Below are 21324 nucleotides of genomic sequence, written 5' to 3' on the forward strand. Positions count from 1 at the left end.
TTACGAGCGTCTGGGTACGTTTCGTGCCTGGAATTACGTGCCGAGTTACACATGTAGTCGTTAATCCAATTACCATGTGTATTTTTCGACAATAAAACCTTTGTAGAATAATTGTTTGAATGAATGCTGTTGCACTCACGGCGTTTCTAGAAAGTGAATCTTAGCGTCCAGTTATTTTTGAAGCAGCTGCGACTTTCTGCGCTAGATTTTTGCAATTTTGTTTGCGCTGTTGAAATTGAAGATATTAATTTCAGTATGAAATGGAAAAAATCAATTTGCAAGTAAAATGTGTTTAAAATTTGAAAAAAAAAAAATCAAATGAAATTGCATTGAAAATAGCGCCGGTTGTAATATTAAAAATTTATATATTTAGTCTAAATTGGAAATTTGCAAAAAAAAAAATCTAGATTTCTCTCAATGCTTCATCTTTTGACAAAGTCAAAAATAGAACTTTTGTCATTGAAAAATAAATAATTGTAAAGAAAAAAAGTTAAAATGTGATCCAATTTTTTTGTGCTTCATCAAAGGAATGATAAAATTATTATTATTCTTTGTCCACATTGTTACATTACATAGTTTACATTCAATTGTTAAAAAGAATTGATTTAAAAAAAAGAATTGTTGGACAAAACGGCACCATCACTAGAATCTTGCTAAAACTTTCGAGATGAAATACTCCATCAGCTGCTGTGAGCTTCGGTTGATAATATTTTCCCTGACAATTCATTCATGACACACTATAAAAACGTGAATTTTAGTAAATATTATGTATCAAATATTAAATTTTTCCGTCTAAAAAGATAAAAAATCCCCGACCTCACCAATTCGCTCCTCAACTGAGTAAACAAAAAAGCCGCCGACTCGCACACGCTCCCTCGGAGCTAAACGCGCAGATGGTCTCGTACGTGCCAGCTATTTTCTCTTTTTAAGGCTCAAATAGCCAAAAACTGCACCAATCATCCCCGCACTGAACCATGCGAGTGCGTGAATCACGTGGTCGTCTGCGAGCATGGGGTAAGTAAATACGCTGGCTGATCCACTAGAGCGGCGGGGAAGCTTTTTGTGCTATATCGGGGCCCGGCAGGCTGTTCTATTTCCGGGGGTCTGCTCTACTCCTTAATTCTTCTTCACGTTTCGAACGCCACTAGACCCAAGTGGTGGTTGGTTTAGTACTCGCAGTGCCGCTCACGCACGCGGACCCCGGTACGCGCGTCATGAAGGACAAACGAACAGGCGGCGGGTGGTGGCCGTCGTCCATCGTCCCCGCCGCCGCCGCCCGCAGGGTGTCCCTCTGGGTCGGCCGGGCCGAGGAACCGCCTCCGGACACGCCGCCCCCGGCTGCCAGACCAACGTCCTTGGTCATTTCAACGCCCCAGCAGCAGCCGCCCCCGCCGGTCCAGCGACCCTCCTGCAGCCCTCCGCCTCCACCGCCCAAATCACCGGCCGGCAGCAGCTATAATACGGCTGACGAAGACTCAGGTAGTGTCGCGCTTGACCTGCCAAACAGTGCAGAAGGGACCCTGCTGCAGGACATTTTGGCCACCATTGACAAAAATAAAGGTAGTTGTGACAACCTTTTGGACGAAGCTGCTGAAAATGGTGATGTGCCGCAGGACAATGAAAAAATAATAAGTGACGGTGAGAAGAGAAGTTCGGAAAATGAAAATTCAGAAAACACCCCCAAAGTTGAGGAGCAGGTTGTAAAAAAATCTCCGTCGCCTCCTCCACTCCCGACCTCTAGTCCTCCGAAGGAAATTTTCAAATCGAAAGACCCTGCCTTGAATTTGGAGGACGGTCTGACGACCCTGACGAGGCGATTGAAAAAAATGGCAGAGGTTTTGGAAAATTCGCCCATAAACCATTTGAAGGAGAGCAGCGGCTCTTCGCAAAACTCCCCCGAAGTTGGTTCTCCGACCAACCCGCAGTCGCCCTTGCAAAAACTGATGGAGGCGAAAAGAGCTTCCCTGGACGATGAAAACGGAAACAAAATCATGGAGGCCGCAGCTTCTCTCATTAAGGAGCTGGTTCCCCCAGCGGATGTCAATTGTGTCAAAGACGAGCGGGCGATGACATCCGAGAAACAGCAGGCCCGAGACACGTCTGACGTTTCAGCCGTGCCGCAGCAGCAGGGGGATATTCCAAAAAGACCGAGCACTTTGGCTCTGGATGAAACGACTACGGATGAAGTTGACGCGGAAAATCCCGTTGCAATAGTTAAAGGGTTTTTCACGGTGAACTTTGATGTTAATTCACTAGCCACCCTTAATTCGTCGGCTGCAACTGCGGAAATTCCGCCCGAAGAGAAAAAACCTATTGAAAATAATGTTTCAAATGCTTCTCCTTCTTCGGAGGATTTTTCCACCCCAGTTGGAAATCCGAATTTAAATCCTTTCTTTCCGAAATTTAGCAGCCCCAACAACCCTTTTAAACTGAGTGAGAAAGAAGCAAAAAATTTGGCTGAAATGGATAAGATTTTATTCGCGGACGACGCTTTTGCAACCGGCGAGGAGCGACTCAAAGCGCGAGCCGATAGTGTAGAGAATTTCTCTGATAATTTCGAGGCGCCCAACACGCAGGGTGGCACGTGTCCCGCAGATGCCGTTAAAGAGACCACCCCTTCGCAGCAGGCGGGCGATATCATTTGTAAACAAGAAAGCAGACCACCTCAAGATGCTGAGCCCGATACGGAGAACAAAGGCGGCGAGCCGAACCAGATTAAAGATGAAAAGGAAGAAGAAATTCAACAGGCTAAAGAGGAAGAAATTATTGTGGAAGAAAAGCAAAATTTGGATTCGGTTGAGATGAAAAAGGGCGATGTTGTGAAAGAGTTAAATGCCGTTCTGGAAAAGAAAACGGTAAAGTTCAATTTGCAAGCGCCGATCGCGATGGGCGAGGATGACGAAGAACTTCCCGCAACTCCCTCCCCAAAAGTGCCAAAACTCGACCCACCGAAAGGAGCAAAGCCTAAAATCGAAATATCTAAAAAATTTGTTAAAAAATTAGATGATGCCGATGACTCTGGACCGGAGACGTCGTCCAGCTCCTCCTCAGACCGGGACGGTGACTTCACTTTGGACGACGCCACTGACATTGCGCTGGACGAGTCGCTCCCCGGCTCACCCCTGCCTGATGCGAAAAAAGAAGTGACGAAAAAATTGGAAGAAAAATTGGCAGAATCACCTGTAGAAGATGAGGAGGATGAAATAAAATTACCTGAAATCTCACCCGAGGACGACTACGTGGAGTTGGCTCGGGCCCAGGCCACTTACGAGAACATTGAATTCAAAAGGCGGCCCGGAGGCAGACTGATTTCAAAACGCCGCCTCCACGCCCTGCATCCCCCGAAGCTGGGGGCGGTGCGGCATTCCTTGAGCAAGGCGTGGGTCGCCATGAGGGACTGGGGTAGTGAGAGTGCGAAGAAGATCGGCGAGAAACTTTCCAGAGACTCGGTGCTCATGACCGACGAGCAGGCGGCCGAAGCAACGGCCGCGCCGCCTCCACTACCTTCAAGGGGCTTGTCCGAGCCGCCTCCAATCTTGCCCAGAGCCATCTGTGAAAGGGCGAGGAGCGTCAGACTCATGTCACCAGGTCTGGACGACGTTCGCGTCAGCAAATATTTACCTATTGAGGTGAGTTGTATTTATTTTCTGTTTATGGAGGCAAACCAGAATATTTATATTTTTAAGACTCAATTTTAAATTAACCAGACTGGAAATAAAAATTTCTCAGTGAAGGTTCAGAAAAAAATAACGCGAGATTCCGAGGTCTTGATTGCCTTAAAACCCACTGAAAAAATTTATGAGGCGTGAATCCACCGCCGAGAATCCCAAGAACGGTCTCTCGTGTCTCTAAAATAGGCCCGATTTATGCGTTTTTTTGAGTGGTTGCGGTAGACAAGAGGGACTAAGACAATCCGATACATTGTGGAGGGTTGCTTGGAGAATTATTGAGGGAGCGCGCGCGTGTGTCGCGCGTTTATATGTCGGCTTTCTGGCGCCGTGCCACTCCGCCTCATTCTTTGGGAGGTTGACTTCACTCGCCGCCCATGAGAGCTTATAATTACGCCGCTGCTTTAATTATTTTTATCTACTAGGGCGTAGACGTTTTTTATGGCAGTTTTTTGCTTTGGCATGCATTTATGCAAATAATGTAATTAAAAACTGGTTAAAAGCGAAAACAAGCAATTTAAAATGCTCATGGCAAGATTTAATTTCTGACTATTTTTCTTTCTACTTATACTTCCTTTTAGTTTAAAATGCTAAAAAATCCTATTAAAATCTTCATCTTTTTAATAATTATAATTTAAAATATAAATGTAAATCAGATATAAAAATATAATAGAAAGCCTCCCCATAAGTAACTTTTGGATTCCACCATAAAAAAATTTGACTCCTGAAGATATAGTTTTGTTTGAATTTGAGTTTATTTTTTAAAAAATGTGCTGGAAATATTTCAATTAAACTATGTAACAATTATCAATAATATATAATTTTGATCTCCACTGCAAAAACCCCAAAAATGAATATGCGTTTTTAATATCTTTTATGTATAATTTAAAAAAAATTATTTAAATTAAAATTTTTGCCATTTTATCTTATTTTATTAAGAATTTAAAACCAAATAATTTGTTGGCCTCACGACTCTGGCATCAAAAACAATCGTACGATCAAAGATCCCTTTCTGATGCGATGGCTGAACCAAATTTAGAGCAGCGACGAGAGCTTTTTTATTCACCCTTGGGTAGAGATTGCCAATTTAAATAGTCAAATTTAATGCAGAGCACGATAACAACTCTCGCGTGTGCGCAAACTTTACGGTGAAAAATAAACACCGTCTGAATGGGCCCGTGCGAAGTATTATTTGCAGTCGCAGATAGTGACTCTGCTCCGTGCGTGTTTTATTGACTCGCTTCTTAAATAAAAGTTATTGTTCTGCAAATGAACATAAAAGTTGATCCTGCAGCTTTTTGCATTTCATTTCTCTGTACAACTCGGACACCGAGAGACGACTTTTTGTGCGATTTGGCGAGGCTTACGTCCGTGTTTTGGCAGCGTTTTATTCTTGAAATATACCGTCGGCCTGACTCTAAACGCAGGAGAGGGGAGATTTTCTTCGAAGGTTGTCGACTTGCTTGCTTACTTGGACGAAAACAATTACATTCGAAATAAATTCGTACTTGCCGCGGACACTCAGACAGATACACTATTTAAAATTCAGAGGAGATGCTTAATGAGATTTCTCTTTTTAAATGTCAACTTTCAGCCGTGAAAAATAATGCGGCAGGCTAAACATGGTCCCGCTCACTTTCGTGCAGATCGCAGCATCCGTCACAATGATTGATTCTTTATTAAAACAAGTGAATAATGAACTCTAACTATTTCCGCACTAAAATGTCACATGGATTTGATTGAAATGATATCGAATTCCTTTATTTATTTTCAAATTCACAGACATGAAAAAAGAAATTCAAAACGCATCGTCTGACGAGCTGATTTAAAAAAAATTCAGATATATTTTCACATAAAAATTAAATAATATTAGTCATATTAATTACTTTATAATTATTTAATTTTAATGGTCATTTTTATAAAACTCGTTATCTATTGGTCACATTAATTATAGAAGTGTCAAAAGAGGAGAAAATTTTCAAAACAAATATGAATATTTCCAAATCTGCGTTAAAACTTTAAATTATAAAATGTTTAAAAAAGTTATTTATCTCATTTAATTTTCACACTTTTCCAAAATTTTAATCATTTTCCATTTTTACTTCTTAATAACATGATAATTTCTCAGCGTGTATCACCACACGTCCACACCAGGCGCTTTTTTAAACGATATTTCCTGATTGAATCATTTCCCACATACATTTTTTTTTGCAACCGTCAGCCAGTAGTGCACTTAAGATTGCAGATACATTCAATGGAGAGATAAAACCGCCGTCATATAACATTTTGCCATTCCACTTGTGTCCAATCTTCGCCCTTGAGGTGTGTACATGGTGTAAATGGAGAGCGAAAACCGCCACGCCATGGACACTCATTTCGCACACGCACGCCGATAGATCCGTATCGCTGCTGCGGTGTTAGATGGCAAAATCGGTGTCTAGCTGAAATTATTATTGCACTGCTGCACTCGATTTCCACTGAAAACACGATCACCTTGCTCTGGTGCGGAGCGGTGCACTCGCGCTCTGACACTTTTCAACCACGGCGCGCGTTGCTCAATCAGTCAACTGTTAAATGAGAGCAATACAAACTTGCAATTCATTATGAGAGGAGAGATAAAAAGTATATTGAGCGGCGCAGAATAAAATCAGATCAATGAGCGCACCGGTCACGATAGAGACCAGTCTGCTGCACTTGTTTGATCGATCAAACTTTTGCTTTCATTTGAGGTACATAAATAATTTATTGTTGCTAGAGCTCCATTGTATTCGATTACTGATTGATTTGTCACATTAATTTGGTTTAAATACAATTTTTTTTTAAATATTCTGCAATTTGCAAAAGCATTGAAAGGAACTTTTTTTATATAAAAAAAGGCCTTTTTAATTTCTTTCTAAATTTTATAATTCAAGTCTGGTGCTTTTTCTCATATATTTTTTACTGATATTGATCAAATAATTATTTACTTTGAAACAAAAATTGAATTTAATGTAAAACAATCAAGTTCTCCCTTTTGTAATTAATATTGTTTCAAATGAATACATCAAAATTTATTTCATAAAATACTTTAAAATTTTAATTCACATCATTCGGTTATTCTCTCACAACAGGTCAATATCTTCCTTTTAAAATTAAGCTGCATCTCGTTTTCTCCATCCACTTGATGAAACGTGCAAGCGCAAGGGGGTCTCCGCAGCAAGTCCAAATGAAGAACCGGTCGTCTCCAAATCGGGCGTTCCGAGTGGGCCGCGATGGCCAATTGTGGAGGCGTGCGACGACCTACGCGGCCAAGTTACGCAATTAACTTCTCGTGCGACGCCACGACCCATCAGAAAATAATGCAGAATAAGGCAGAACCTTTTCTGCCGAGCGTAGGTTTAAAGTTGATGAAATTAATAGGTGGGTCGTGCGAGTGAGAAAATATTTCGAAAAAAAAAATGTGTTCGACTAAAATGGAGGTGTGCGAAAAAGGACATTCCTTTCGTTAAGCCTTGCAATGCGGACACGTTTAATGAGTTGAAACTATTTTTGGGCATCTGATAATATTTTGAAACTGTGCATTCAAGATTTTACTATTTAAAGCACCTGTGTTGAATTACGTCACTTTAATAATTGCCAAGATATGTTTATAATTTTTGCAAACCAAGTGTGTTTTTTGTGACATTCAGTACTTTTATTCAGAATTGGTTAAAAATATTCTATTAAAATTTTGGAAATTTTGATTAAAATAGAAAAGTGCCAAATTTAAGCATTCTCGTTCACTTAAGAACAATCAATCAAAACCACCTGCCACTCAAAATACACACACTTTAATATAATAAACTTGTCATGATGGTGAGTATCTGCCTGGGGGGTCGTTGGTGTGAATGAATGCACGCAGCCAAAGCAGCGTGTGTCTTCTCTCTCTTTAATTTCTCTCCGACGAGAACAACAAGTGGCTGGCCTCGATATTCCATTTCATTTCCTCCTCACTTGACACGTTTATTGTATTATTCCGGCTTTATTAACCACCTTAATTACACGCACCGGACTTACTTTTAATTTACACGCCGGTATATATATTTGGGTCAGTTTCTGTGCGAAGAAATCGTGGTAAACGCTCTAAATTAACGCTTCGATTGTTGCTGCCCGTAGAAATTAAGTGATTGTTTTCGAAAATGAGGATGTGTGAGAGACGTTAAAAAAGGAAACGCTGGTAATTTTATTAGTATTTTACTGACTCTCGGTTGTAAAATCACAAAAGTCCAGTTTTGATTATTTTATAACAGTAATATTACTCATAGATATTTCTTTTCTGATCCTGTAACAAAAATGACAGTTTTTCAGATTTGGATTATTATAATTTTCATGTGCTGAATAAATTAATGCTTTATTATTTTTACTTCAATTTTTACTTTTAATTTTTGTCTACGCAAATCATTATTTCTGTTTAAATTTCAATACAGGTAAATGGTTGGTTCCCCCTTGACGTGGTTGGCGTGGCAAGTAACTATCACAAAAGCCAGATAATTTTTATCAAAAAATTTCCAACGGCGTTTGTCCTCAACTTGGCATTTTTGAGCGCAGTATTAAACAAAACAAATTTTGCCACTTTTTAAAATAAGTTAGGTTGACCTTGTTGTCAAGCAAGCTAGTTTCATCATTGTCACAAATGAAATCTGCCGATACAAAAAATTAGATCAAATCTTTTGTTTTTCAGTTGAAAAATGATGACTTAAGTTTAAATTGAAATTCGATGAATTTGTTTCCATTGGCAAATAACAAATAAGTGAAATATATTTTCAATTTTCTGATAAAATTTTTATTTTGAAGATATGAACCTTAATTTATACTTTTTCCGTATAAAACTGTAATATTTTTTTGGTTTTGAAGTAATAATTTCCATCTATAGCATTCTATCTGTTACATAGGAATTGAAGAGCATAGGTTAAAACAAAGAATAAAACTTATTTTATATTTGGTGAAAAATAATTGAATAAAATTTCATTAAAGAATTCTAAAGTTGATTTCTAAAATTTGCAGCGTAATTAATGTCAATAGCTACCTTTTTTTAGAGATTTAAATTAACTTAATTTTTGTTTGCATTTGTCGCTTATCTTTAAAAAACATTTACCCAGGGGTAATTAGGGCTAATTTTTCTCTTTTCAGAGAGTATAATTGTTTTTTTTCTCGCTCTTTTATATAATATTGAAAATATAATTAAATAATAGCAAAATTCTTCATTCAGATTTCCAGGTTTATCAAAATGAAACTCAATTACAGCATTATTTGGTTGTTGTCTGATATAATATTTCGCCTTTTTACTATGAAAAGCCAATGTGCATTTTACAAATAATGTCAACGTTATAAAATTTTGAAAATGTCTTTAGAGGGCATTATTTACCCAAGATACTTTTTTGCTAGATCCTTCATCGCGTTCGTGTCCATTTTACCGCCTCCAGTCAAACTTGACATATCTAAGCCACTTTGTTTTGCCAGGGCGAGCGCGGCTAAAGGGTCCTTTGACGCCGCTGCAAGTGTTTTCGGATCAACTTTCTTCATGGCTTCCTGCGCTAATTGTGCCGTCGACTTGGTTATGGCTGTGTAGTCGCATGCCATGAGGGCTTTTTCGACAGTACTATAAGTGGCCTGCTTGGATGCCGCTGGACAGCTCTAAAAATAATCAATATTATTTAAGTCACAATTTAATTATTGTTTGTAACTCCTCTTCAGTTTTAAAACAAATTTATAACATTTTGAAAATTTGATAAGTCGCGTATTTTAATGGAAAACTTATTTTCATAAAGTTTTAAAAATTTGTATTTGTCAGACAAGATGTGGTCGTCTGCTACCAGAATGAATAAAGAACAAATTAATTTTATTAGGGTTGAAAACTGTAAGCATGCAAAATCTAAATACGCAAAACAAGGTTTTTTTACTTATTTATACGAATTTATAAAATGTGTAAAATTTCTTAGGAAACGCGTTTCTTTTAAATTATTTTCATTTGCTTATTGTTCAAATTAAAATCAATATTAGATCCAAATGTGGCATTCTAGAATAATTCAGCTTCCAATAATTTCAAATTCACCTTGATTACGGCGGCACGGATGCAGGCGTCTGCGTAGAATGCAGATGTTTTGCAAGTGGTTTTGTAGCCGGATGCTAACTTAGCAGCGGATAATTCTGTAACGCACGTCGGAAATTTTAATTTTCCGTTAATGCCACGGAATTTTTGGCTCCATACTGTTTGCATCCTTGACGCAAGGGGCAATAGCCTTGTTGGTGATGCCCAACCAAGTCTTGTCCAATTTCTGCTTAGCCCAATAAGCGGTCACCAGTTTTTCGTCCACTCCAGTAGCACTTGTCTGCGTTAAGATCACAATTATTTACATTTCAAAGAACTTAATGTGAGAATAAAAAATTCTTTAATCCATAAGAAATGGTTTGTATTAAAGAAAAGTATTGCAGGGCAGGCTGGATAAACCAGATCTAACCAAAGCAAATATTTTATTTAGCAGGCTTATTTTTTTTTCTTTTTTAATATTAAATACAAATTAAATTAAAGTTCAGAGTTCAGTTTGATCTTACTAGTTTCTGTGCTTTCAATGTGCAATCAGCCAGGCACTGCGGATTGTAATCAAGAAGAAATTAGACAGATGTAATCAAATTTTCAAAGACTTTTCACTTACCACTGCTTCAGCCGCAGCTGCAGTTTTTGCTTTTGCTAAAAAAAGACAGGATCTTTAAATGAAATAATTAAACTTTTTTATTCCCACCTGTGGCCACGCATTTCGTTAACTCTGCGGAGTTGGTGCAAAAAACAGATGGAAGACCTTTGCAGGAGGTACACATCGCTTTCTAGAGAAAAAAGGCAAACTTTTTATCGCAAATAATGTAATGAACTCTTAAATTTTATTTTGAATATTAGAAAAAGGAAAATGAGGATTTTCAAACTAGAGCGATCTCAAATTTTGTATTCAGGACGATGTAGTTGACGCACATCCTGTCTAATGACACCATACTGATTTCCACCATTTTTAATTTTTGCACGCCAACGTGTCACACGAGTTTGTCGGCCCACATTTTTTTCAGAAAACTTTGAACTAAAAAGTAGGATTTTTTTTTCTTACATTTGAATTTTCAGTTTTCTTTAAAAAAATTTGAGACCCTGAATTTGCGTAACGTTTGGCAACAAGTAAATCTTTGAAAATTTTAATGTTTCTAGCATTGCACTTACATCCATCAACTGAGTATAGCAAATTGGAACTGAAGGCGTTTGACGCTTTGAAATATTGTGATAGCCCTCTTCGTCTCTATCCACATTGAAGCTTGCCACCTAGTAAAAAATTTCAATATTTTAATTGCCTGATAAATTTTGTCACTTAATTTAAAATCTAAAAAAAATTTTAGTGCAGATTGTTCTGTATTCTTTTTCAAATAATTTACAATTATCAATGTGCAGCTTATTCTTTTTTTAAATTTTTATTAATATATATTATTATTATTATATTTTTAATAGAAATGTATGCACCATTTTATATAAGTGTGCACTTATTTAAAGAAACAAATCTTGGGGGAAAAAATAGTATTTTTAGTTTTTTTTAAACTTATATCTGCAATTTTACTGTTTTTATTATTTTAATTAAAATAATTTTTTGCTGTTACTGTCTGTACACCATTTTTTTTTCGGTAAATATAGATATTACCAATTTTCACCTCAACCTCAACACTCAAAAATGATTTTGTAGCAAAATACCAGCAAACACCAGGTATTTAAATAATTTGTTTTTAATTTAGAGTGGATTTTTTGTTTGGTTTTAAAGAAACGCTACGTTCACTTACCATCTGAAGAGAGCATAATAGAGCAATAACACTCAAAGAGGCCATCGTGTTTGCCATTTACGCGTCTGATCGCCAATTGAATACCTTTGCAACTGACGTAGAAACAAAGGTTTGATTCCTGCTCCGCACCACAGGAAGCGAAACCAAGGACGGAAAAATCATTTGTTTTCCCGGGAAACTACATCAGAAAATGCGTCCACCGGATTTTCAACGTTGATGACGGTGACGCAAGCGACATGCGAAATTTTCAAAACGGGACGTCCGAATTGATTAATACGGTTTTGTTTTTTAGTAATGAGAAAAAGATTGCTTAGTATGAGGTTGATTTAATTACCATAATCTACTCATAAAATCACATTAAATCAGTCAATTTTGTATTATTAGACCTCAAGGCGGCGTGCGTTAAATAATTATTTTGTTTAATTTCCGAATATATTTTAATTACTACATGATTTATTTTTCTACTAAACGTTCGACATCAGAAAGGAGGACGAAGCTGAAGAACATCAGTTAAAAAATGTTTTATTTTTCAGTTTCGCTCTCTTTCCGCTCTATTGCCCGTGCTTGCAGTATCCGCTTTTGTGTTCGGAAAATTTCGCTATAAATTCTCCTGGTATTTTTCACAAGTTTATTATTTTGTGCATTAGTTTCGTGGCTTCTACTCGTTAAAAGGCATTTGAAGGTGAAATAAAATCATGCAGTGCAAAGCGGTGAGCGGAGACACTTAGCATTTCAGTCGATGTTGATCTGTCATGACGGGAGCAGAGAGACGCTCCACTGTAATTATCACGTCTCGACGCGGCAATTGCATCACCAACCTCTGATTGAATAAGAGCAGAATTCTCTTCCTTGTTCAATTTAATGAAATTCATAACTTGACAATTTCTGCATTTTCGCCGTCGCAGCGCAGCGGTAAAGGTCAATTCTTTTATTATTGCATAGAGGCACCGGTCAAGTGGCGAATTGACCCCGATGTTGCGCCTTAAGAGTTACGCCGTTTTAATTCGTCGACAGATAGACTTCGATGATAGACGAGTCAGAAGCAGATTTTACAGATTTGATTTTAAGCTTTTTTGAGGAAATTTTATGTAGGTGTTTAAAGATGTATTTCATAGCCTATAGCTTTTTATAAATTGATTGATTTACAAAAAAAAAAACTAATTGCAAATTTACTAAAACGGCTTTTTAATACGTTTAGCATAGTTTAAAATAAAGTTTCATACATTGCAACATTGTTTATTGTTTGTATTCAAAAAAGATATAAATAAATAATTAAAATTCACTACTTCATAAAATTATAAAAACTTTATAGGTTTACAAAACTTTAAAAAGTAGCCTTAATCATTAACTTAATAAAATTTCCTTTGCCACTAAAATTAGTAAAACCTATGAAATTGAATGATTTAAATTATCATGAGCAGCTATTAGGACAAGTTTTTTTAAATTTAAAGCAAAAATTTGTTAAAACTAATAATTCATTGAATGTTCATTTTATTCATAATTTTCATTGCAATTATCATAAATTAACAAATTCCTCTACTGATTTTTTACCAAAATATTAATTTTAATTTCTCTTTATAGATAACATGTGGCTGCTAATTTTGCCAAAGTTGCATATTTTCGTTTTTGAAATGTCAGGTGAATCTGATTGTTTGAATTAATTTAACTCATTCATTTGATAATAATTGTCAGCCTTAAAAGTCTCCACAGATCCAAAATTATATAAATTTGGAAAATACAAAAAGAATAATCATTATAACAACACACTACAGTTTTACGCAAAGGAAAAATATTTCACTCTCTATAGAATATCTAACAAATCATCATTGACAGGAATAAAAATATAGAGAGCACTTTCACCAAAAATTTTCCTGATGATTTGTTTTCAGGAGAAACTACGGAAAAACAAAGATCTCCGAATGTTCCGACTAGGTCGGAACTAACATTGTGAACACACATTTGTGTTTATAGATAACGAGCATTAGGCGATGCGCAGGTGACCACGCCCGGTCGTTGGAAATAAAAGCAGCTCCATTGTTCGCCGTGCAGCCCGCAGCTTCATTCTTTCTCACTCTCGTTCGAAAAACAATGCGCGCACCGACGCAGTGTGAATTATGAAAGTTTCGGCGAGAATCTCATGTTTTCTGTGAGAAAGATCTTGTTGCAGTTAATTTGAAATGAAATGCACGAAAAAAGGAAATGCTTCTGTAACATAGACACAATGCCAAGGCGCGCTCATCGCACATTCACTTCCCGTCCGTCCGTCCGAATATCGCGCGCGCCACCCACTCTTCCCCAAAGCCAGCAGCAGTCGGTGCTCGGTCGCGGACAGGTGAACATCCGTCGAAAAGAACTTTAGTTGTGGTGCTTATTGTAGTGACTTAAGTAGTGCATTTGCTGCGCGATATGAATCAGTACAGCACCCTCAGCAGAGGAAAAACTCTGCGGCGATCAGTGATATGGGCGTCGTCGCCTAATCTGGTTTTGCAAATCAATGAGGTACAGTTTAATATTTTTCATTTTATTAAATTATTTTACTTCCAGTTTTATATTTTATCCAATTAGAAAAATTAAAATTTCAACTATTTCTTAAATTTAATTCATACAGTTTTTAATTACAAGGAAGAAAGAATAATTGACGAAGAAATTTAATATTTTACTCTCGTAATTTTTTTACAGAGGTCTTGATGATTTTATATAATAGTTTAAATTGAAAAAAAAATGTGTAAATATAAGTCGACCTGATTTAGTTCACACTTTTAAAATAGTACAAATTAATTTTATATTCAAAATATAATAAATTACTACAAATTATTACAAAAGAATATTATTTACTATAAATTAAGGAATGAGAAATAAAATAAAATCAATTTTAAGAATATAAAGATTACCAAAATTTTACAAGTTTCTTGTCATCTTACCAAACGTTTGTTTGACCTTCACATATTTAATTTTTGCACACCGTCTCATATTATTTGATATTGATACTATTTATTTTGACACTCTATACCCCTCGGTCAGCCTCTTATTAGCGAAGACGTTGCCTAATTAGCATTCCGCTAGCAGAGCGCGCGTTGGCCAATTGCGGTAGTCGACGATCCGTAGTCTCGAAAGCAGCCGCGTTTTACAGTGCGTTCAACTGCATGCCGCGCGTTCCCCTCGTTTTCGACCTCACTATCACAACGATTAAATAAAATGCACCACGCAATTCGACTCTTTTGAGCGGTTACAAAATTTTTCCGTTCGCAATTATTCACCTATGCCAATTGTTTTATTGCAGCTCGATGCAGAGACCGTGCTTGATTTTAAATTGAATTAATTAAAACCTCCCTGTCGAAAAAGAAAGTTGTTCCTTTTGATGACAAAATATCGTTTGTCTTCAAAATTCTTTAATTGTTCTTATTTTAATCAGACAATGAAGGCCTTGATCAAATTTATTTGTGAAAAAAAAATACAATTGAATAATAATTATCAACGTTAATAAAATTCATTCAAAATTTCTGTTAAGTCCTTTTTTTAATTAGAAAATATCACGTGTATACAAAATTAGTTATTAAATTCCTTTGTCCTTTATATTGAATAAATTTTGTATTTTGGGCAAAAATGAGTTGTAAAAAATAATAGAGACAAGACATTCATCGCATCGCATCTGCTCACGGAAAGCCACATAATGATAGACAAGCTAACTGTAAACGCGGATATTATTAAATATTATTCGCCGGCGAGACTCACGCCGCTCGGCATAAGAAGTTGTAAATCTGGCGGCTTCCGCACACTGCTCGAATTTTATTGCAGTCCAATTTTTGTGTCCACTCTCCCATAGCTTACTCTCAAAATAACCGAAGCAAATTGGAAGTAAAAATTTGATCCGAAACATTCAATGCCGAGCGCATCTGTTTCTCTGTTGGTGACCACTCAGCGAGATATAATTGAGACCATTAACAAGAGAGATGCAGAGAGGATTTTTTAGGTTTATTTCCTTTCTTTTCGTATTCAGTTGCAATAACCTCAATAAAAGTGATCCAGTTTTTTGGGATCGCCTGGCTTGTGAAATTAATAACAATGCGAATAATAATAATTTAAAAAGAGGAGATGAGAAATTTGATTACCTATATGCATTGTACCTGAAAGTTGTTTAAATCTGATTTTTAAGTAGAGCAAAAACTGCTACGAAATTTAAAATAAATTGATAAAAAATAAAAACTTCTTCAAAAGTTTAATTATGTTAATTTTTCCTTATTTCAAATGTTTGAAAAATTTATCTTCAATAAATTTAAGAATCTAAAATCTGCTTTCATATTTTCTTTCTTATTTTATAATTTCCATTTCACACCCGCAACGAAATTGGAAACCTTGTTGTGCACAAGTAGCCTGAAGCGGATGAGCACTCTCGGAATATAGGGGACAAGCGATCGGACAAGTCCCACTCTTTGCTTCCTCCCATCATTTAATTTATTTGCCGGTGTCGTGTGCTGGTGAGCAAAGAGTCAGTCATTCGAGACTGGCTCTTGCTGTGCAAATACGCCATGTGTGACCGCTAGCCTGAGCGGTGTGGCCTCTGCTCTTTGTGTGCTCTACTGTGTTTTTTTTTTATCATTTATTTTGTCGTGAAAAGAACGAGTTAACGGCAGCGGCGATTTCGGCGTCATGTTGCAGGGCCAGAGCGGATTTGACGAATTGCGGCGCTACATGAAGCAGGGCGGCGACTTTTGCAAAGAGCTCAGTGCCATCCTGCAAGAGCGGTGAGTAAAAATTTGACCTAATTCAATCTTATTTTGACTTTATTTATTACGAATTAATTAAATTCTCGTTTGATCTGGTTATAAATTCATATAGGTACAAAATAAATAAAAAAATATCAATTTTAGTTTTTATGCTGCAATAAATTAATAAAAAATTCTAAAAATGACCAGATATTCCATATATTTGACGATTTCATCGTTTATCAAGAGTGCTTAAAAATTTAAATTATTGGTTAAAAATATAGAATTTAATGAAAATTTGGTCAATTAAAATAATAAACTCTCGTTTTGCTCATATTCATCGTAATATCTGAAGCCTATCTGGGCTAATTTGGTCATAAAATGAAAGCATATAATCATGAAGAAACTTTGTGCTAATTGAAGATTATTAAAAACTAATTATTCTCAATTTAACTGACGAACTGATTTCTTCACCTTTTATTGTTTTCCATAATTTATAAAATGGAATCTTCCATATTTCATTATTCACATATAATTGCAACAATTTAAAAAATAGTGATAGTATCCAATTAATTTAGTAGCCAATTAATGACTGCAGAGGCTTTGGTGAAATTTTATTGTAATGCAACAATGCGCTTTTCTCCAGAAATATGCAGTGTTCTCTGATTGTACGGTTTCTCTCTTCACAATCCATCAAAGGCGTCATCACTCCAGCCAGCTGGACATGAACAATACCGCGCTCGACTCGCGGCCCTGACTTTGAACTTGCCTTTTCAATACCGTGTATAAACGCACGTCTCAGGAGAAAATCAATCAAATCAACTTTATTTCTACTCAAACTACTTTCTTTTCAGCAGACAAATTGTATATAAAAATTATTTATTTCATTTACATCACAAGTTTTCACATTAATTACAAATTAATTTGGCTCTTTTACTATGCCTACATCTCATTATAAGCGTGAGAGACTCCTCTTATACAATTAACATACCTGAAAGAAAGGCGGCTTGAACTCACGGCTAATGACGGATATAATCGATATAATTTTTTTTCTCATCCGCACGCGTGCCGATTATTGAATATAATAAAGAAAAACACACACGCGTGTAACATTCGCACTTCTTGCCATAATTATTCGTTTCAATTTCATCTCGGAGAGAGATTCACGCAGAGAGGCGCATTAGAAAGTGAGCATCAGATTACGATCACTTGCCTCTATATTAATTGCCACTCTGTAGTCGTATTCCCCGTGAGAATATTTATTATCAAGAGCTGCTTCCTTTTCGAGAGCGTAAATGATGCGCGCGCCAAAAATAATCTCTAAAATTACATACCATATTCAAATCTCAATCTCACTTTTACTCCAGTCGTTAGGCGAAAAGTAAAAAATTATGGATGGCGTCTCGAAGACAGCTGGACGTGCTGGTCATGTTTTATGGAATTATACAGCGCGGTGTGGCTATACCTTGCTAACTTTCTTCAGTTTTTGCGACGTTTGGTGATCTTCGCTATAACAAGGTGTTATTTGAGAACTTGTTATTAACTCTCTAGAAAGAGAAGTGAAATTTTAAAGTAATTATATTAAAAATAAAATAACTACCGATTTCTACAAGGTTGCACTGTTGATATTATTTAATAAAATATTCTTACAATAAATTATTATTATTTAATTGGTTTCAATGGCTTGGATTTAGATATTGAGCAAAATGTGGTTTACATTTGGAGCCAAATACCAAACACTATGATAAAGAAAAAACTAAGCAACATTATTATTTGATCTGATTTAATCAATACCATACCACTTTTAAAATTATTTGTTTCCTCATTATTTTCTTTTCTTTTAGCAAAACTGAACAAAACCAGATTAAAATGTACAAATATTTTGCATAATTGCAAATAATCCTTTATTGAATAATTTTTAATATTTTCAATTTAATTTTATCACCGGTTCCACTTTGAAAGTTTTAAGTTTGAATTTGATTTTTGAACGTAAATGTAATTAAAATTTAAACAATATTGAAAAAAATATCATTAATTTAATCAATTTTATCTTTACTTAGCCTCAAACGTTTGAGCAGCAAATTGTAATTCAAACAAATGCATTAATGTTATTTTTTTCTCAACTCAAACTGAACCAAAATAATCTGAATTTGGAACTATTAATTTGAGGGTTATTTTGTCTCTTTTTCTTCAGGGCCGACGCCGAGGCGCAGTACGCGAAGAGCCTGAGCAAGTTGAGCGGAAAGTTGTCGCGCAACGCCAAGGACGCGGTGGGCACCGTGAGCGCCGCGTGGCAACACGCGGCCGCCCAGATGGAGGCCGAGGGCGAGGCGCACCGCGAGGCGGCCGCCGCCCTGGCCGAAAGGGTGGTTCGGCCGCTGAAGGCCACGCTGGAGGCGCAGCACCGAGTCCGCAAGTCGGTCGACAGCGCCGTTGACAAAAGTGGCAAAGGACTTGCCGAGTGGCGCATGCACGAGGCCAAGGCCAAGAAGAACAGCTTCGGGTGCGCCCGCGAGAACGAGCGGCTGCAGGACGCCCTGCAGGAGGCGCAGCGCCTCGGCAGGTCGGGCCGAAGTCCAACTGTGTCCGATAAAGAAATTGGCAAGGTCAGTGCCTAAAAAAATTATATTTATTTAATGAAAGCCTAAAAATAAAATTATGGAGAGATAATTACTTTTTGTTCAATGTGCAAATATTTTTATAAATACTATTTTATAATTTTCTTTTTTATAATTGACATGAAAAATAAATTTTAAAATGTTCTAATTTGAAGTATAATAATTTACAGTTTAATTAAAATTTTAAAAAATGGCTCTTTTAGTTAAAAATTTACTCGCCATCCATTTTTATGCCTAGAATTTTTTTACACAATTATTTTCTCCTCTAATTTAATTCTTAAAACGTTCAAGTTTTGACCTACAAATGCGGAAAAGAACTTGTTTTCTTGATTTATTTTCTTCTTATCTTTACTCTCCGGCCCCTTCACACTTTTTCCTTCTGTCTTGTTCCCCTTTGAATTGTAATCAGGCGTTGCATGTATGCGTTAATTTGCATTTCCCCGTTTCACAGTTGGAGGCAAAGCGGAGGAAGGCGGAGGAGGCGGTCAAAAAGTCAGACGTCGAGTACTACACTTATTGCGTCAGGGCGGAGCGGGCGAGGTGCGTTTGTTGTGAAATGATCGCCGGTTGAACTCTCTTTTTAATTGCCTTCTTATCACAGACTGGAATGGGAGACGGCGGTGAACAGAGGAAGTCAATGCTTCCAGGCGCTGGAGGAAGAAAGGTTGCAACACCTGAAGGAGCTGATAGAGCAGTATTATCAAATCATGACCCAAATGAGTCCAAAAATTGGACAGGTAAAAAATTTATTAATAAGCATAAAAATATTATATATTTTAATAATTTATAGAAGATAAAAATAATTTTTGATAGGTTTAAAGAACATTGTAATTTAAAATCTAGTAATAAAAAAATCTTATATATTTCAGAGTGTTGACCGTTTGACAGAGCCTGTCCAGAACTGTGACGTGGCGCGCGACCTTCAGACAGTGGCCTCCGTCAAAGGCGTCGGACAACCCATTCCCGAGCAACTTTTGCCAGACTTTTACCCTGAACACGTGACCCTGGCGATGAACAGGGACCGCAGGAGGTTAGCTCTCCTGAAACTTCTGCAACTTATAAGGCAGGACCTGGAGAGGGAGAGGAGGGCAAAGCAGGGCGTCGAAAACTTGGCCAGGGCGCTGCAGCAGACGCCGACGTTTGGCAACGAAGACTCTCAGCAAAATGTCAGCGACAAACTCCACCACGTAAGTTTATACAAAATTCATTAAAATTATGTTAATTATTGTTCCGATTTGAAATAATTTTGAACAGAAAAATTGTTCTACCAAAATCTATAAAAACTGTTTAAATTTAAAAAATTGTATTTGAAATATTTATTATTGTTTTTTTTTTTTAGATGAGATCAATGTTGACGTATTTGGAGGCTGCAAGGTACAAGGTCCAAAGCACCCTGGCTGAATTGAACGGAGACAGGAGAGGCAGCCACCCTTTGGCGTCACACATTCAGGTGACCAGAGACAGACAAGGTCTCCAGCAGAGCATTTTGAAGGTATTTAATTTTTATATAAATTTATCAAATTTATTAATTTTGAATGTTGCAATAAAATTTATTTCTAAAAATTAAAAATTTAGGTTCCTCCTTGGGTGAGGGAAGAAAATATTGAAGGCTCAGACTGGCCAGACAGAGGAACCGGAGATGGCAATTCCAATCAACCTGACAGTGACTTTGGTAAAAAAGATAATAATAAAATAAAATTTTTATTAAAATAAAAAAAAATCACAGATGAATTTTCAAGTCAAACCAGCGACGAAAAGGACTTTGGTGTTGTGATGCCCGTAATTGGGGAAAGCGCCGAGATTGATCAGGATAATGAAATTTTACCTAATCTGGGCCAGTGCAGGGCCCTTTACGACTATTCCGCCAATCTCTGTGATGAGCTCAACCTTACCACAGGTACGGCAGATATTTAAAAAGAATTAAAAATTAAATTCCGCTTTTATAGGTGACTTGATCACCATTAGGGAGAAGCAAGAGGATGGATGGTGGCTAGGAGAGTTATGAACGGCATGGTTGGAATTTTCCCAGCCACCTACGTAGAAGTTTTGGACAAAATTTAATTTGAAATTTTCACATTTAGTTGAAACGATGATGCTGAAAACCTAAAAATGCTCAAATCAAAACTCTCTCTGTTAAAAATTTGTTGAAATTGAGTATAATATGTCTTTGTTGGCAGAGCATGTAATATGCAAATTATATCAGAATATGAGGTTGAATATATTACTCTGAACTATATTGTTGAATTAGAATATCGTGTGAATATTGTAATAATTGCGTGTACATTTGATAATAATTAGATTTTAAGTAAAAGACACATTGATATTATTAAAATATTGTTTTCATGTAACATCTGTAAATAAAATCTCACAAGGTGCGACATATCCATAAAATAAAATTCATTTTTTTGGCGTAAAAACCATTTTTAAGTTTTTTTTTATCTTTTTAAATAAATCTTATAACTTTTGTGCGAAGCATATAGCAAAAAATGAAATATTGTTACGATTGTAACC

The 21324-nt window shown here is 36.5% G+C and overlaps 2 protein-coding genes across 2 annotated transcripts; one reads left to right on the plus strand and one right to left on the minus strand.

The window, feature by feature from the left end:
* Positions 1-1162: 1162 nt before the first annotated feature.
* On the plus strand, positions 1163-21228 carry LOC132192494 (uncharacterized). Its single transcript, XM_059612479.1, is given in 11 exon segments — positions 1163-3629; positions 16149-16234; positions 18390-18801; positions 19265-19353; positions 19415-19550; positions 19683-20000; positions 20153-20305; positions 20389-20485; positions 20540-20710; positions 20760-20812; positions 20815-21228. Coding segments are annotated over 11 exon segments (3990 nt in total). The 5' UTR covers positions 1163-1214; the 3' UTR covers positions 20875-21228.
* Positions 8910-11630, minus strand: LOC132192554 (uncharacterized). Its single transcript, XM_059612563.1, has 8 exons — positions 11493-11630; positions 10888-10986; positions 10427-10508; positions 10340-10374; positions 10239-10274; positions 9895-10015; positions 9739-9833; positions 8910-9320 (listed from the first exon to the last, which is right to left on the minus strand). Exons 1-8 carry the CDS (start codon positions 11547-11549, stop codon positions 9048-9050), a joined length of 798 nt encoding a protein of 265 aa, XP_059468546.1. The 5' UTR covers positions 11550-11630; the 3' UTR covers positions 8910-9047.
* Positions 21229-21324: the final 96 nt, after the last annotated feature.

Source organism: Neocloeon triangulifer, unplaced genomic scaffold (assembly GCF_031216515.1).
Source record: "Neocloeon triangulifer isolate White Clay Creek 2 clone unplaced genomic scaffold, ASM3121651v1 ptg000003l, whole genome shotgun sequence".
Taxonomy (NCBI): Eukaryota; Metazoa; Arthropoda; class Insecta; order Ephemeroptera; family Baetidae; genus Neocloeon; species Neocloeon triangulifer.

What these genes read in the sequence shown, in the direction of transcription:
- LOC132192554 (XM_059612563.1), bottom strand. Translation starts at nt 11,549, where the DNA reads ATGGCAAACACGATGGCCTCTTTGAGTGTTATTGCTCTATTATGCTCT. An exon ending in TATTATGCTCTCTTCAGATG is followed by an intron (nt 10,987 to 11,492) that starts GTAAGTGAACGT and finishes ATTTTTTACTAG; the next exon opens with GTGGCAAGCTTCAATGTGGA. An exon ending in AACGAAATGCGTGGCCACAG is followed by an intron (nt 10,375 to 10,426) that starts GTGGGAATAAAA and finishes GTCTTTTTTTAG; the next exon opens with CAAAAGCAAAAACTGCAGCT.